Genomic DNA, 19489 nt, shown 5'->3' on the forward strand with positions numbered 1-19489 from the left:
TGAGTCTCTAGGACTTAAAATATCGTCTGCCATGTAGTAGACACCTAATGTAATAAACGCCCAGTGAATATGTACAATGAATGAACGTGGTTATTTATGCCTGATTAGAAATTTTCATGAGAGTAATCTGTTGTTCTTCCAAGGAAAATAAAAACAGTACTTTACCTTCACAAATAAAACATCAGGGAGCTTGCTTGGTATCATTTAAAGTAATGTGCAATCTTTCCAAACATTATGTCTATGAAGTGACTATTTCAATTTTTTTTCTATGTATGAAATAGGTTCAGTAGGGGTCACATAAATAGTAAAAATTTCTTGAGGAACAGAGGGAGAGAAAAAGCCAAAGCAGGAAAAAAGGAGGGTAACAATGTGTCTACAAATTGCCCTGGTCATCAAAGAGGAAGTCATGTTGTGGCAATGCTTTCTTTCTTTCTTTTTTTTTTTTTTTAATTTTATTTATAGAATAAAACAAGCAAGCAAGCAAACAAACAACAATAAAAAATTAAAAAAAAAAAACACACAAAAAACAAAGCTATAAGGAAGAGATGTCTTATAAATGTTTTCTAAACATTTTTATAATTTTCCCCTGGTAGAAATGTTAACTACGTACCACACTCAATCATAAGGCATTGTTCTAAGCACTTTATGCAATATTAATTAGTGCAGTCCTCAAAAATAATCTACTATGTTATCTATTTTATAGATGAAGAAACTGAAGACACAAAGGTTAGGCGATTGCTAAAGACCCCAAAAGGAAGTGATGGAGACAGGTTTCAGACCCAGAGAGTCAACAGTGCTCCTAAACAGGTTAATGATCCCTAAATGTAAGAAGGGGAAAGGAATGCAAGAAACAATCCATCTCAAATCATAAACTAAAGTGTAAGCGTGGAAACGCTTGTGAATGAAATGCCTGGCAGCGAAGAATCCAGCTAGATAGTATGTATTCTCCATGAGATGAGTTTTCAGCTTTTTTTGTCTACTCCTGTTCACTGACCTTCCCCCAGCTCTCATTCTAGACTGCTTGCTGCTATCACATATGCAATTCCATTTGCTCTAACCATGACCTTTGATTTTAGAGTGAAAAAGTACTATAAATTTCATACCACTAAATGAAACTACTGTTCTCTACTTATCTAGCAGATTCTTAATGGCCTAAGGACATTAAAATATCTCCATCTGTATTATTCAACCAACATAACTGACTCCATCTATAATGTTTATGGTCAACTATTACCTATTCTTTATTTTATTTTAGAGAGCCACTATGGTAAAACACAAACAAGCTGATCATAAACTGTTAAGGTCTTAGAACAGTGATTAGCACAGAGCTCTAAATGTGTGTTAGTTTTAATTAAATGTATTTTATTCTGTTCGAATTTTTACACGACCACAATTTCAATCAACTGATAAACACATGACTTACGGTAAATTTCCAAAACGACTGTAGCTTCTTGTGTCTGTCCTTTGGCGTCCGTTGCTTGACAACGATATATCCCTGCATCTTCTATATTTGCATTGTAGATGGTTAATCGTGACCTAACACCTTCCTTTTGCACCACTACCCTCTGTGTTGAAATGATCTTCTCTCCTTGAGGATTATACCAATCTATACTCTCAGGTTCACCAATTGCTACAAAGAGTCATGGAAAAGAAATGTTAGAAAATTTGTTTCAAGTGTTTGTTTTCACGTTGGCATGTACTTATTATCTAACAACTTTTAACAATTTAGAAAAAAAATGTAAATGAGAAAAGACTGGAAATGTAAAAGTCTTACAAAATTGAAAGTAAACACAAATGTTAGAATACATCTCCATCCTTATTTATCCAACGTGCCCATTTGAGTAAGCAAAACCCAAAAGTTCCACAGGAAACATTTGGTACAATATTTAAACTCTAATAGTTGAATCTTTACCATACTAGTCTATGGATTATTACTTCATTAAATTATGAAATTGCCTTGGACATGGCATCAGACATAAATTATACTTGATAGATACATCTGAAAGAAACACTATCACTAACATGATTTATTTCACCTGTTCCATTCTTTTTACTAGGGTCAGGGGACCAAACTTCTTTCTCTGATAAAGCAGGGCTCATAAAAATGTAAATCTTCTACAAATTGAACTTTGGCTTTTGACAATACTAAATTTTGAAATAATATCCCAAGTTGTTATAGTTGTACAGATCAAGCCAAATACTATTTTTAATATGAAGCCCTGATCTCTTTTCCCAGTTGATATGCTTACTTTCATCATTTTAATCTAAAACTGTTAACTATTTAATCATATGATAATTAGAATGCGTTGAAATGATACTTATACACTGCTAGGCAATTACAACCAAATCATTACAGAGTAAACATATATTTAAGTTTTCCAATTCAGAATCTAGGTTATTATCCTTTTTTTAAAAGTTGAAGCTCCCCGTATTTGCTTTTAGTCACCAAAAGGATGTATTTCACCTAATTACTTGAAAGATAATTTGTGGAAGCAGCATACACTATTAACTCAAAAGTATCAGGGGGAAATGTATAAAGTTAGCGAACATCTGCAGGACCTCTTTGAAGAAAATTGTTCCTTCTTATTTTTTCCCCCCAAGAAATGGATTCAGAAACAAATTAGTATCCTTTCTATATCAAATTAGACATGCTGGAGCAAAAAGTATGAAAGAAAGTTTAGTTAAATCTTAAATGGATCTCAATTATGTTATCTCCAGTTTTTCTGAACAGACCATGATACTACAGTGCTTATAGGATAACTCATTTAGGGGGGCATTTCATTATGTCCCTCCTCCGTACAGCAGTCACAAAAGAATAATTTAAATGAACATCACTGTAACTTTAGACTACACAAAATATTTTATACAGTAAATTATATAGGATACTTTGAAATATTTCAGAAATTTTATTCTGAATAATACAGTATAAAATTTGATTATCATGGAGAGTTTATTCGGGATTTTCAGAGAAGGTCGTAATTCTTTTTTTTGGCATCTCTAGTAAGTGATAATTTCCAATAAAACTTTTGTGTTATTTTATTGATAAGACTGGAGTACGGAAAACTAATAAATACCACAGAACTTTTTATTTTCTTGTAAATATAGTATAAAAAATTGTTTGCTATACATGATAGACTCTCATTTAGCTCTCTGAGGGTTTGATTACCTCTGACTAGCCTAAATTTAAGACATATTTATTTCTTGAGTTTCAGGTGTCTATGTTTTAAGACACAAGTAAACTTTGGAGTTGTATCAACATAGTTACCATTGTAGTGGAAAAAAATACAGGTGAGTTTTCTGCATGGGTTTCCCACATCTTTATTTTTAGATTCTTGTTTTATACTATATTTAACATAAATAGGGAGAGTGCCATAATAACAGGACTGATCTTGGTTATCTTCATATAAAAAGAAAAAAATTAATTGTTTTGCCTTAATATTAAGAGCAAAACAGTACCGCTGAACAATGTTAATTCATAATTTCAAGTGATGTCCTAATTTTACCTTATGTAATAAACAGGCAGTTACATAATTTATATGATCATGATATGCAACTGAGAAAATAATACACTTTCATTTTCAAAACTGACTTCTAAATATTTCATTCTTCTGTGATTATGTGATACGATGTGCATTTTTGTGCATGAAATATAGATGAGGTGTAGAAGCAATGACCTACATTCTTATTTCAAAGTTCTGATGACACAATAAATAATGTTGAACCAATCTCTCCCTTGGTCTCTGCTTTTCTATTTCTCAATATACAAAAATATGCATCAACAGACCTAACAATTCAGACCTTCAAGAAGGCAAACATATGAAGAATCATAGCCTCTATTAGTTTTTCATAATACATGATTAACTTAACAGAAAATAACATAACATATAATATATGCTATATACAGTTATAATATATGATAATATATAATCCATATACCATGGATATGTTATTGGGTCTAGGTTTCTATTTTTATTGATTTTAATAATAATAATAATAAATATGCTATGCCATTTTCAAGACAACTTTTATAATGCATTTTATTTCAGAAATGCCTATTTAAATCCAGTTTTGAATTGCTTACATATAAACAGAAACAGAAATGATTTAAAATTACTCTAAAAAGAAATTTTGGCACTAAATGAATAATTTTTAAAATTATAGGTGTGAAGGTTTTTACAAATAAAATAAATATGATGAAGGTAAAGAGAAGTATCATGTGTTCATTTATGAGTTCTATAGTACACTCAATTAGAATTTGATACTTAAGTATTTAAATGTCTTCTAAAACTAGACTACTATCTGTCACCATACATCCAAATTAACTCAAAATTGATCAAACACCTAAATATAACACCTAAAACAATAACTTACAGAGAAGAAAATATAAGTACTAAACTTGTGGACATTGACTTTAGAAATTATTTTACAAATTAGACCTCAAAGGAAAGGGAAGTAAAAGCAAAAAAGAATGGGACTGAATCTAACTAAACAGCTTCTGCACAGGAAAAGAAAATGTCAATGAAACAAAGAGGCAACCAACACATTGGGAGAAGATATTTGCAAACAAAACCTCTGATAAGGGGCTAATAATCCAAAATACATAAAGAACTCTCAACTCAACAATCAAAAAACAAACAACCCAATTAAAAAAGGGGCAGAGGATCTGAACAGACACTTCTCCCAAGAAGACATACAAACGGCCAATGGGTATATGAAAAAATGCTCAATTTCACTAGCTATTAGGGAAATGTAAATCAAAACCACAATGAGATACCACCTTCATACATGTCAGATTGGCTATTAATAAAAAGTATTGATGAAGAAAAAGGAATCGTCATACACTGCTGGTAGGAGTGTAAATTGGTACAGCCACTATGGAAAATAGTATGGAGATTAGACAAAAAATTCAGAGTAGAATTCCATATGACCCAGCAATCCCTCTCCTGGGTATCTACCCCAAAAATTCTGAAAATATTTATCCATAAAGACACATGTACCCCTATGCTCAACGCAGCATTATTCATGGTGACCAAGACATGCAAACAATCAAAGTGTCCTTCAGTAGATGATTGGATCAAGAAGATGTGCTATATATATATATATATATATATATATATATGCACACACAAACACACATATATACGTATATATATGTGTGTGTGTGTGTATATATATATATATATATACACAAACATATATATGTGTACATATATGTATATATACACAATGGACTATTATTTGGCCATAAAAATATGAATTAGTGCCATTTGGGACAACATGGATGGATCTTGAGATTATCATGCTAAGCGAAATAAGTCAGAAAAAGTCTAGAACCATATGATTTCACTCATATGTGGTATATAAAACTGAAAACAACAAATTAACAAGACAAACAAACAAGCAAAAACTCACAGACACAGACAACAGTTTCTTGATTACCAGAGGGTGAGGGGGTAGAGGAGTAATAGGAAAGGGTACAGGGGGTCAAATATATGGTGATTTGACTTTGGGTAGTGAACATACAATGCAATATAGAGATAATGTATTTTAGAATTGTACACTTGAAACCTATATAATTTTATTAACCAATGTCACCGCAATAAATTTAATAAAAAAGAGAAACATTAAATGTCTTCTGAAAAAGTTCTGCATATGCATGATTAAATGGAATGAGGTCCACATAATTTCCCACAGGTATTATGATATATGATATTTTTGATTAATAGTCACAGAAATCTTGCGATTTTTTCCTGATTAAATAAACTACCTTTTGTTTTTTTAAATCACTCTCCATAAGGATGGATTTTATTTGCTTTTTTCTAAAATTTTCAGCAGGTGTAACTCTAGTGCTGTACACCATATCTAATTTATTTTTTGCATTTTTACAAAGATAGCTAGCTTAGCTATAATATTTACATTCATCCTAATAATATTTAGACAGGAATGATATTTGAATTGATTTAAGTATTGTGCATACGTTATATTTCATATTAAGTTATTTTCAAAATAAATGAGCTAATTTGTTTCACAGTCAAAATTAATGACAAAAATTAATATAAACAAAATTCATATTGTTTAATATGCAAAATATGGTTAACACTTATCCAATCATTATAAACCCAATGATAACATAAGATATTATTCTTAGAAAATTGAGTTTTCATCACTTAAAATTTGCCAATATATACTAAATAATTAAAGCATAAAACGAGTTATCTGAAAATATTTGTAGAAATACGTACCTGTACATGTGAAGAATTTAGATTCACCCACACTGAGCTCTACTTTGCTAAGTGAAATTGTCACTTGAAGAAGAGCTGAAAAAAATATTTAAGTAACAATTGATTAGGTTTTCAACATAAATTCTAAGATTTTTATTATATGATCTATAGATTACACCCCCCCCCATTTTTTTATTGCCTGCCATAGCAGTTTTGTAAAATACGATCGAACAACAAAATGTCTATTATATTTTATTATGCCTTTCACAACCAGACCAAATACAGGACTTATTCAAGCTAATATTCTGAAATGTGTTTGTCAAGTAAATGAGCAAATTCATACTCAGACAGATGTTTCAAATTTATATGCTAGGTTCAAATATGCTACAAGATTGGGCAATCACTAAAGAAAAAATTTGCCTCAAATTTGGAACCTTGTTGAAAGAGTAAACTCTAAACTGTTATTACAATAACAAAAATCTAAATTAAATACATTTTGACTATGTATGAAAATACTTCCACCAAAGGAGGCATACGCAGGGCAAACAGGGAGCATTGTACAGGAAAAGGTAAATGAACATTGATTATCACAAAATAAATAAGTTAAGTGAAGCAATCAGAACAGCTGCAATAAAATAAAGGAGATGTTCAATAACTTTGTTCTCAAGTTTGAAATAAAAAAGCTGAATATTCCAAAATTTTAGAAGATAATTGAAATTGTTTTAACACAAATTAAAATACTTATAATTCTAATCATTTGATGGAAAAGATAGTGTGACCACTCCCTAAAAGCTCTATTCCACTGCTTCCAGAAATGCATACCGAGGTTTCAGTAAAGTAATGGAGCCACAAGGAAAACAATGTAAAAATTAGAGTAGACGTCAGCACTAGGAATTTGGGATCATAGTAACCAAAATATGGGCGGATTACACAGACAGAGTTTCCAAACTTGTCTAGAAAAAGAGGTGCTACAGAACACCAGGTAACACTAGAGCAAAATAAAAGTCATCTTAGTATAAGAAAGATAGTAATAAATCAGCCCACTGGCAAGAGGGAAATGATAAGGAAAGTTGTCTTTGCTACCCTGTGTAGGAGGAACGTATTTCTCCTTAATTAACCACATTTCTGCCCTATGCCAGGTTTGAGATTTTAACTATAAACACATAATCTTTGGAAAACTCCAAGCTGAAAAATTCAACTAAAGAGCAGTGTCACATGTGGGTGTCTCACAGCTCAGAGACAGAAGTGAACAGAAACCCCTTTCAGAAGAACTATTATACAATCATCAGCCCAGACTACCCAAGATTCTAAAAAATGAAGTTCTCTTTAACCTGAACTCATATTCTGACGTAATAAAACGCATGGTAAGATAAGGTATTATGAGCAAGAGTAAGGTGAAATGACCATGAACCGTGAAATTTCAGAAAATAGAAAGCAACAAAGGAACAAGACAAATAAACAAAAACTCGTAGACACAGACAACAGTTTAGTGGTTACCAGACGGTAAGGGGAGAGGGGGGTGGTAGATGACGGTAAAGGGGGTCAAATATATGGTGATGGAGGGAGAACTGACTCTGGGTGTTGACTAAACAATGTGATATATAGATGGTGTATTACAGAATTTGACACTTGAAACCTACCGTGTTTCCCTGATAATAGGACCTAGCTGACCATCAGCTCTAATGCGTCTTTTGGAGCAAAAATTAATGTAAGACCCAGTGTTATATTATATTTATTATATTATATTATACCAAATATTATATATATATATATATATATATATACTATACATTATATTATATATCTAGTCTTATATTAAAATAACATCAGGTCTTATATTAATTTTTGCTCCAAAAGATGTAATTTTACTATCCACTAAATCCACTAAGTTTATCACTCCAATAAACTTAAAAAATAAATAAATAAATAAATAAATAAATAAATAAATAAATAAAAAGATTTGGACAAGAATGTAACATAATTATGCTGAAAAATGTTTAAAGAAATAAAACGTAGAATCAAAAACATGAGAAAGGAAAACATTTATCAAGGAATACTTGTCAAATGTGTTTAAACTCTTAAAATATGTTTCCTTGTATTCCCTATCATCAATTGATATATTGCTTCTTTTTTCAGGAAACCTATCTGGGAAACAGGCAGGGCCACACGGCTTTCAATTATTTCCTCTTAGTCTTAGGTCCTGTTTTGATTGATTATTTCTTAATACTCAGTGCTTGGCACATTATATGAGCTCAACAAGTCTTCGATAAGTCTAATATTTCAGAAACAGGTTAAGAAAAGCACAGAAGTGAGACTAGAAAGAAACCAGTAGAACCAAGAAACAAGAGTGAGTTTAAAAATTAAAACAAATCGGATTTCAGTGGTAATTCACAGAAGAAGGCTTTTAAGAAGTAACTAATCCCGTCAAGGTTCAATTGGCAAATTGCAGAAGTTAAGCAATTTGAGATCGCGCTTATAAGAAGCTTCAATCTAAAGAGATCGATGGGCTTTAGGGAATGCACTATTCTAGGCATGTGGTCAGGGGTTTTATAATTTGGGGAAGGTTTGGGTATACCTATGGATAAAAGAAAAGAGGGAGAAAATTAGTAATATGGTTCAAAGACAAAAGGGAATTATGATTCTGTTCCTCTTTCTCTTTCCTCCTTTTGCTTTCTCCTTTACAACATCATCGTATTTCATGGCATCGATTACATTTTCTCCTTGGATCTTCAACTTGCCCAAAATATAATCCTGCAATTCCCAAACCCTCAGTTAGCATTCAGTTGGGATAGCGTATTTTAATTTCAAATTCTTTATATGAAAACTAAACTCATTCCCCTTCCACCAAAAATTATCCATGTTCCGTTTTCGGTGATTCTCAATCAATTTTCAAGTCTTTGAGATACAACCTCTGAAATATCACTTGTGTGCATTCTTGTTTATTTCCAACACTCTTTCCCTAATACATGCACTCATTAATTTTAATGTGAGGCATTTATTTTAATATGAGATTGTGATATATCAGATTCTAGGTTTATTTTTTTTCTGATTTCATCCCTTTAATCTCTCTTCCCATGAAAGAATTTCCCAGGCTGCTGCATGCGTTTCTAACACTGTTCAATTTCACCTTCCCATTTACTCAAAGTACTCAAAGTACATTTGTTTTGTCCAATGAATTAACGATTATACAATTTTAATTGAAATAAAACTTACCATTCCAAATTTATTTCCAATTATTCCTTCCCAATGCTTTTGCAGCTATAGAAAACAATGAATTGAATATCCCTGCCCCTTCTCTGCTGACTAATTTTCCCACCACCTTGCATTTGCTCAAACTAGTTCCTCTGCCTTCATTTCCCTTATCACATCCTCTCATGGCTACATTCTATTTTCAAAGCAAAACTAAAATATCAATAACTTTACAAAACATTCTTTTATAACCCTATCAATGGCATCAACGAATAAATAACTCTGATCAGGAGACATTTCCACTAAACAAATGAAACTTACATTGTTGATAATTATATTCAGTTCTCGATCTTATTTCAGTGTAAATTCCCAGAAGTGAAGGCTCATCAACCTCACTTCTGTTGCTGGTAAATGGATGATACATGAACACATGGCACAAAATGGACAAACTCTTACCAGAGCTGACTATACACAATAAGGACAGTATTAACAATATACAATTTTAGAATGAATTTGTCGCCTTAAATTGACTTTAAATATATCAGAGAGTTAGAGAAATGTCTGCCACTTATTACTTAAATAATTCCACTTTTGACCTTTGAAGTATATTTGCTTTGTTAAGGAAGAGTTTATAGAAAAGACGTAACTTTAAAGATAAAGGCACTTTAAAACTCAAATACAGTTCTGGACAATTTTACTCTGATTTGTTGATGGGTGTAATAAATAACGTATATTCTTTGTAACAAAATGAAATCGAGCTTAAAATTAATTAGTTAATTTATATTAAAATACTTCGTTAATTTTTCATTTAGTACAATCAATTCACACATAAATCAGGACCATATTTTTAATGGACATTTTGATAACAGTGCTACATTTTAGGTATTAAAAATATATAAATAAACCTCATAATTCTCTAGTTTAATACATTTGCCAAAGGGTAAATTTGCTCTAATTGATCTCCACAGATACATTAAAATATGTGCATATTAGGAAAAACCTGGAGAACTAAAATTTAAGGCCAAACCTTAATCATTGCTTTAGTTATTTAACATCCAGAATTTCTTGTAATCATTCTTGACCCATGGTCACCTCTAAAAGACTCATTTTGGACCCAAATGTCAAAAGAAAATTAAATACTTTTCTAAGGCCAAAAGTGTTCAGAGAAAACTGGACAGGAATGATATATTTGATATCTATCCAGTTAGTTACTCCATCATTTCTGGCATTTCAATTTAGGCACAAAGAAATGAAACTGGATAATGATATGGGGACTTCATTTCATTTAGAAAAAAATGATATTAAGCATTTCAAATTAAAACTTCTACTTAGGATCGGGGTTTGAAATGTATCACTAACATCCATTGATGCTGAAAAGTCAAATTTCGATGTTTTAACTTTCTTATGTATTTGGAATAGATATAATGACTTTGAAGAAAACTGTGAAGGACATAATGCTACGTAGATTCACTACATATGAGGAACATTATTGATTAAATGATGGCATTCCTTATAAATCAGCCAATTGATTATATTTTTGTATAAGAATTGGATTGGATAGTCAAAAATGCCAGTATTATCTCAAGAGATTCTCATTTAAGGTAAGAAACGGTTTTAAACTCACAGACTAAGAAGTGGAGCCATGATAAATATATGTTCTGTGTGAACTATTCTCAAAACAATCCATATAATATCAACCTTAAAAGTAGATTTGGGTAAATTAAACTTTTTTCTACCCAAATCAGTAAACATGTATTGACTATATGCATTTTGCTAATCATTCTTTTAAATGCTATGGTATATAAAAATAATAATCCATAAATTTATAATTTATTTGGAAATATAATGTTAGCTAAAGAGATGAATGATAAAACATGATGATGTGTATAAATTACAGACATGAAATTTACACTCAAGAAGACTTTATAGAGGGCAATAAAACTTAAAAAATAATAAAGATGCAGTAGATATTGTAATAAAAGAACAGAAAGAGGGAGGATATTACAGGTCAGGTAGGACAAAAATGTTCAAAGAACATCCAGGAAATAATCAGTAGATCAATATAGATGAGGTCAATCTCATGTAGAATACTGGTAATATATTATCATTGGTGAAATAGTCTTGAAAAGACATTGGAGGATCTCAAAAGCTAAAGTAAAATGTTTGGAGTTAAACTTTTGTCCACTAATTATTTTTAAATAGAAACTAACAAGACAAAATTGACATTTAGTAAAGATTAATCCAAATATAAGATGACTTACAAATTGAATTAAGGGGACAAACACTTTACATGATGATAGGATCTAAGATGGCTGGTGGTAAAGAATATGGAAAGGTGGAAGTACATGTAACAAAAAATTAATAATAGGAATTATCCGTGATTAATTAGAACACTAGTGAAAAAGTGAAAAGTAAAAGACGTTAAGATTTTCTACTTCAGTGAAATGTGAATCACCAACGTGAAAACAAATTTCAGAAGAGCTAATGGAGGGGAAAATAGGAAGCTATAACTTATTTCATAAGTGAAAATTACTTTCAAAATATAACATAGGCAGCATTTTAACAAAAATAACAGTGCTCATTTAAAAAGTCTAAATGCATATTTATAATTTAAGTAAGCATACAAATCAAATAGTAGATATTCAAAAGCGACATTCTTAACTTACAGGAATAGAAATGCAATGAAGCCATTGATATTTTTAAATTCGACCAGGAGGCCAAGAGCCCTTTGCAATTTGATACATTTAACAGTGGCATGTAAAATGACCAGTTCATCACCTGAAGAGATTTAAAAACTGACAACTTAGTCTACATGCCTAACACAAAGCGGAGTTGAATTCACTTAAAATTCCATCAGACATGCAGAGACAGCTTAGGCACTGATGTTTCTTGGTACAAGGACCTGTAACATTTTTCAAGCAGGTACTTTCCCCCCCCTCCTTGGCCTCCACATCAAAGGAGTTAGAGGATTAATGAGTTTACCGCATAATTACAGAAACTCTCAAGGGGTCTAATGCATAGAAGGTCCTTATAATTTATTGATTCTACCAAATTAATATGACTTTCGCATTGGAAACATATTTTTTTTTGGAAACATATTTTTAAATTTTATTTTCTGTGAGAGAATTATGCACATAATTTAATTATTCACGTTTTCATTATTAAATTTTCATGTCACTGTACTACAACAGCCTAAGTGGGTTATTAGGTCTTGGAAATTGCCATGTTGTTCAAGAAAATTCAGAATTTTGGGATCATTTAAGAAAGAAATACTCAAACCAAACATTTTAGGAAATTTGATGGCTGTGAACATTTTATCATAATTATTTTTTAAATAAATTGTTCCACCTAAGTTTACCAAATAAATGACTTTTTTAGTGTAATTCCTCTCCACCTCCATTTTTTTTTTTTCTTTGTACTCAAACTTTTTCCAATCTTCTCAACCCAAGTTAGGAAAATAAATAACTCAGTTGCTAGATCACCTGGGTTCTTTTAAGAACAACTGGTTTGCCTCATTAACGTTTCTCTTTCTATTGGTCCCTTGTTCTCAAGCTATATAGCCAATGTCTAACCACATTCTTCTTAAAAATTAATAAAAAATGAAACAAGCCAAAAAGAAAAGAAAAAAACACAAAGAAAATAAAAAGAAAAATCATTATTTTCCATATCTCTCCAACTACCATGGTATAAATCCTACTTCAGTTCATTACATTAATTTTCAAAAAACAAAAACAAAAAACAAAAAAACAAAAAAAAAGAACGAACTCTCCAGGCTCCTAGTCATTCTTTATTCTATTACAACTTACTTCTGGCTTCTCAATTTAACTGATTAACTTTGTTTTCCTAAAGCCAACCACAACCTTCTAGTTTTCATAGCCAATACAAATTTTCAATTTTGTTTGTTTGTTTTTTGTTTTGTTTTTTAATTCAACTGAGGATAAGTCACTGCTGGAACAATTCTTTAACTGTTCCATTCCTTGACCTCTCTATATATAGCCTCTACTCACTTTTCTGATTATTCCTATTTGAGTCTTTTCAGTTTCATCTCTTCTTCCACATATGCTTTAAATATTTGTATTTCTTAGTAATCTCCTTTTGGTTTTCTTCTCTTGGAATTCTACATTCCTTCCTCTACTGCAAACTCATACATCATATTTACTATTTGCTGGGCACTGTTTTAAGCAGTACATCTAAAATAGCTCTTTGCATGCTTAAACATGCTACTAGGTAGTTAGGACAATTTTAGAGATGAGGACGTTGAGGCAAAGGATGGTGTCACGACTTGTTAACGGCCACTCATCCTATGTGTGGTAAAGCCAAGTTTGAACCAGCCATTTGTGCTCCATGTCTGTGATCTCAACTGCTTCAATAATGCCCTTTATATATATATATATATATATATATATATATATATATATATATATATATATATGTATATATGTATATATGTATATATGTATATATGTATATGTATAAGCATATGTATGTATATGTATGTATATGTATGTATACATGTATATATGTATATACATACATATATGTATGTATTATATACATATATGTATATGCATGTATATATATGTATATATGTATATATAATACCCAGGATAATTATGCCAATTGTAAACAATCAAAACTCACTTTCCATTTGCCCACCATCCTGTCCATATATTAATCATAGATAGAATATGTGTGTAGGTCTGTGTACTTCCCTATCATCATTTTTGAGGTCTGTAAACATATTTGCTAATACCTATTATACTTCTTTACTTTGAAAAAAAAAAGTTCGCATTTCTCAAAGTCAGCATCTCAAAACCCAAGAACATTCTCTTCCCGTCTTATCCCATTCTTTCTTCTTTATCTTAAATTATGCTATTATTATCTATTGAATCCCATTTCCCATTAAAAAAAATAGAAGCATCCAAGATTTATTGAACCTCTTCTCTCTGACATATAAAACTCATGAAATACAACTCATTTTTCCTTTAAATATGGTTCTGTTTTGCATCCTTGCTGGTTTTGTTTTATTTCTCACCATTGGTAACCTGGTCTAGTGAGTGGTCTGGAAAATGCACAAGGTCGGGTATTGGGGTAAGGGTTCATCAGAAACATCCGAGGAAGTGTGTGTGTTTGTCTGTGTGTTTCTGCCGTATGGGCATTTTGTTTGTTTGTTTTGGTTTTGATTTGGTTTTGGACCCATCCCTAGAAACTCTAATTTAATATATCTGATGTAGGACTTAAACTTTTTTTCTCATTATTTTTTAATTCAAGTTTATTGGGGTGACAATCTATAATTTAACAAGATCACAGGCTGATCCATGTGCACTTTAAAATGTGATCAGCACTGGGACATACTGTGACAATCCAACAGATTTACCATTCTGTAATAAAAATATACTTCCCATTGTTTATAGACAAAAACCAAACTCCTTCACAGCTAACATGTAATATCTTTCACAATCTGAACATGACCTTACTTTACTCAACTTTATTTCCTGCCACTTGCCAGGTATAAAAGCAAAACCAAATAAAACTAAAATATACACAATAGTTCAACTATCAGGAAATTTTGCAAATAGGCCCCACTTTCCTATACCACTATGTATTTTTGAATTGTTTTCCTTATTCACTGGAGGCTTGTCTTTTTTCTCATCTTAGGACATGCCTATCACTTCTTGTTAAAGACTTACTTGAGTCCTCCAGGCAGTAATTCATACCCTTCAATATTTGCTAAAGTCCTGTAGTACTTTCTCTTAGAGCACTTAATGCATTGCATTAAAATATGTTACAGATTTTATAATTGTAATAAGCAAAGAAATTAATTTCCATATTATCTTAAAGGCATTATATTCCCTTATTCATGCTCATTTAGTGCTATACTATTTCCCTGTAGCAATTAACATATGTTCAATTTTGTGTGCATGCCTGTTTCTCTGCTGGAGTATTTATTGTTGGAAAAATATCTTATTCATCTTAGTTTGTCCACCGAGCTAAGGGTCTGGAAAAGAGTACATGCTAAAAGAGTCCATGCTATTTTAAAATAAAGTAAATAAACATTTATTCATATATTTCCATGAATGTTTCTGTTGGTTAAATCCAATAAAAAGCAGTTTTAAATTTATTTTTATTCTCTGTAGACTATTTTATTTTTGAGAACATATATCTTGCCAAACCTACAAAAATTTGCATAAAGTAGTGACATGTTGACTTTTGAGTAAAAAGTTTTGATACAATGTAATTGTTCAGTAATTGTGTGCATGTTTGTTTCAATTCAAACACGAATTCTACAAGTGAACATAAAATGTACAATATGCCATCCAAATTACAGGTACTCAGAAACTACCTCATATTAAAAATAGGCAATGCAAACTAAAAGAAGAGCAAATCAGGTTTAAAAAGGAAGAGAGAACTAAAAGTGAAGATGAGAAGATTTGTAAGGAATTGTTAAAAAAAAATGATGAGCTTGGGAAGACCACAGAGGTGAGGTCATATATTTTATAACCATTACACTCTCACCTGTCATTGAACCATAGCACGAAGCAAAATTAACCACATTATATTGAGATTCTCCCAAATGTCAAACATAAAGAAAGTCCTGGACTCACCAAAAAATTAAAGTGAATACATCATACTAAAGAGGAAATAATTGTGACATAAGGTTTATACTGATATAAATATATTATTGTTTTAAAAATGGATATGATATTTTTTCCAAAATACATTGTTTGAAATGAAATAGCATGTGGTAATCTTAAAAAAGGGGATATGGAACTTGCAACTCCAAATATAATTTAAATACATTTTATTGCATAAATACTCATCAAAATAGTTTATTAACAAAAGTAAAATAATTACCTATGGTACCTTATAAAACAGCAAGAAATATGATCATGTTTCCCGTATTTTTAAAAGTCAGTCTTTTTTTATATATCACTTAATGTAAATAAAAGTGGAAAACATCCCTTTATGCCAATTAGACGGGAATGTGTTCTGCGTGATGAGTGAAATGATTTGTGCTTGTGTGATCGTCAGGCCTCCAGTCTATTACCAGACCAGGAACAACTCAGTCATCACTTATTTTGAATGTGACATTTAATTAAAAGTAAAATCTTATGAAGACACAGCTAGGTCCAAGTTCTCCATTGAGTCCAAGTTTATTTCAACAGGCACCACTTAGACATGTAAGTTATTAGCTACCTGATAAAACCAGTGTAGAACATTCTGTAAAAATTTGAATCACTGCTAATACTATGCATAATAAATTAAATAAAGGGACAGTGTTTACATTGGGCCTCATTCCAAAGTCTCTGGATGCTGCTGTACGTGCTTTGTCTACCAAGTTTGTGGAGTTTCTCTCCAGGTTAAGGTCAGCCTGAATCTTATTGATTCCTGACAAATCAAAGATCAAACATCTGTCACACAGCAGTTCTGCCAGAATGTTTCACCCTCCTTCCTTTCCAGAGTGGTATTACAGTACTACTTATTCAACACTTATGTTTCCTACCTTGAGATACATGTTCAGAAAATGTGAAACCCATCAGTATATTGGAAATGCTACTAAAAATACTGCCAAAGGAAAAGGAACACACCCTGTTTGGCTTTAGTAACAAACATGCTTTAAATGAGGGGCACTAATTCGAGGGACCGATGAAAGATGTTACCCTTAAGGTGAGCGTTTACTAATTTCATCTGCTCAGTGCAAATCAAAAGTATTATAACATAGGCACTCTGTTACAGAGTCCAAAATATTTTCATAAAAGTCCGCTCATTTAAAACAAACAATTTATAAGAATATTACAAGGCATGTGCCATAATGTTTTTAAGGTTTTCAGTAGCACATGGTAACAATAATTACTAGAATAAAATTAACATTTGTAATTCAAAGATATATGTGATTATTTACTCATTAATTGTTTGGTTCACTCAATAACCATGTACAGAACCACTCAGTAGATGTGCTTGAGCACACATACAAAGTCTGCTGTTCTGTGACCACAGGACAAATACTTCACTAGGCTGAAAAATTCTTGCTTTCGTGAAATAAACAATTTATATATTTTGAGAAAACAACAACAGTTCTGTTTCTTAGGCCTCTAAATCAATTGTAGGATAACATTACATTATAGGCAGGACATTTACATTTAATACTAACATTAACTATGGAAAAAAAAAAAGCATAGTTTACAAAAGATTTATTTCAAAACGTTCACAGAAACGTGGAGGGAATGACAGAGAAATGTAAAAAGGGCAAATTAGTTTGGGTGGCTAAATACAGAGAAACCTTTTCTTCAGTGAAAATACTGTAGGCATCACAGAATCTTAGATTATTATTATTATTGCCTGAAGGTGCCTACAGGATCCCTATGCTAGCGGTAATCTCAGGTTGCAGGTAAGGAGCGGTGTCCAAGAGGCTTATCTGTTTATGAAGGTCCTGGGAGAACGCACAGGCGGATCTGACCTTAGACTACACATCGCCAGCTTGAACCAACTCTGCATCTCCAAAATTCTTAGTGCTGTTTTTTTAAAGAACTTGAGTGAAGAAGCAGATCGGGTAGCTCTTCAGAATTGGGGAAAAGGCGACTTGGGTGGAATCCCTTCCAGAGAGGAGGAGAGCAGATAGCCTAACCCCTTCTCCCATGGGCCTGAGTGAGTCAGAAGAGAGATGAAATTTATGGAGTTGCCAGGACTGATGTGTGGTATACGGTGGCTTCCTCGCTTGGGCTAAAATAACAGAGTGAGGAGTTAACCACAGGTTGAAAGGAAGGCTGGAATTCAGAGAAATTGGATCTCACCATTTTCTGTGGCTCTGTTTTTGTATGAACAGGATGAAGCAACTGCATAGATGGTGATTGTATCTTAACCAGAGGCAGCAAAGAAAATTCAGTGTAACACGTACAAAAGAGAACAAGAGTTGGTATTATCGGGTTATCTTTAACTGCTGTGTGGTTTGAGAAGGTGCAATGTCCCAAAATTCACACATCTGATGTAATAGAAAAGAGCTTTGGTAATTTAGTTTGCAGTGGAGGAGGGGGGACAGGGTTCTCTGGTGGGACGTAAGTGACTGGCCTTGAGTCACACACCAGCCCAGAGTAGGGCAGAACATGTTGGCTAACTCTTAGAAGTCCTCACCAATAGCAACTGAGTTGGAGCTGAAGCAGCACGACAGAGTCTCTTGTCCCTGATGAAGTCATGCATACAAAGTGCATATTCACCAGCCATTTCTCTGAAGACACCAGCTCTAGGGGGCCAGCACCCCATCACAGCCCGAAGCTGCAGTTAAACCAAGGACCAGAGGAGCATGTATTAAAGGTCCTTCCTATACTGCAAGCTTACAGAAACAGGGTTAGCCTCTGCCAGACACACAGATGCTATGTTGGAAAGGTGGTATTAAATAAGATTAAGACTTAACCTACAAGACACTGAATACATTATACAAGCTGAAAGAAATGGCAATTCTGTCTTTGGTACTTTCTTATACAGAATGTGGGCATAATAGTAGCTCCATTATATTTGTGAGGCTTGAGTGGAAAGGATTTAAAGCAGTGTCTGATGCAAGTATGCAATCAGTGTGAACTGCTGTAATTGTATCCCTTACTCTTAATTAGCTCCAGAGCTTTTCACAAAGACAAACTTTCTATCTTTTCTGTTTGTTTTACATAAGAAAACCGTTCCATGTTTGCACATTACTGAATTAAGATTGCCGATCAAAACTGTGCCTATAGTTTTTCTTTCCAGGTAATCTGAGAAGTTCTTTCCTCAATCCAAATTTATTTGGATGTGTATAGGCACAATTTGTATATCTCTGTCTTAATCTGTTCAGGCTACTAGTATAACGAAATACCAGAAACCGGGTGGTTTATGAACAACAAACATTCATATCTCACAGCACTGGAGGTGGAAGTATAGGGACATGGCACTGGAATGATTGCATCCCGGTGAAGGCCCTCTTCTAGGTTTGAGACTGTTTACTTTTGTTGTATCTTCATATGGTGGAAATGCAGTGAGAGAACATGTTGGGGTCCCTTTTTTAAGGGCACTAATCCATTCGTGAGAGTCCACCATCATAACCCAATGACCTC

The 19489-nt window shown here is 32.3% G+C and overlaps 1 protein-coding gene across 1 annotated transcript in view; it reads right to left on the reverse strand.

The window, feature by feature from the left end:
- Positions 1 to 19489, reverse strand: part of LOC141566969 (neural cell adhesion molecule 2) — a 395623-nt gene that overhangs the window by 132586 nt on the left and 243548 nt on the right. Inside the window, exons 2-3 of the mRNA XM_074326523.1 lie at positions 6243 to 6317; positions 1424 to 1630 (exon numbers count right to left, since the gene is read on the reverse strand). Coding sequence (XP_074182624.1) covers positions 1424 to 1630; positions 6243 to 6317 — 282 coding nt within the window. The remainder of the gene's footprint in view (positions 1 to 1423; positions 1631 to 6242; positions 6318 to 19489) is intronic.

Source organism: Rhinolophus sinicus, linkage group LG01 (genome assembly GCF_036562045.2).
Source record: "Rhinolophus sinicus isolate RSC01 linkage group LG01, ASM3656204v1, whole genome shotgun sequence".
NCBI classification, from domain to species: domain Eukaryota; kingdom Metazoa; phylum Chordata; class Mammalia; order Chiroptera; family Rhinolophidae; genus Rhinolophus; species Rhinolophus sinicus.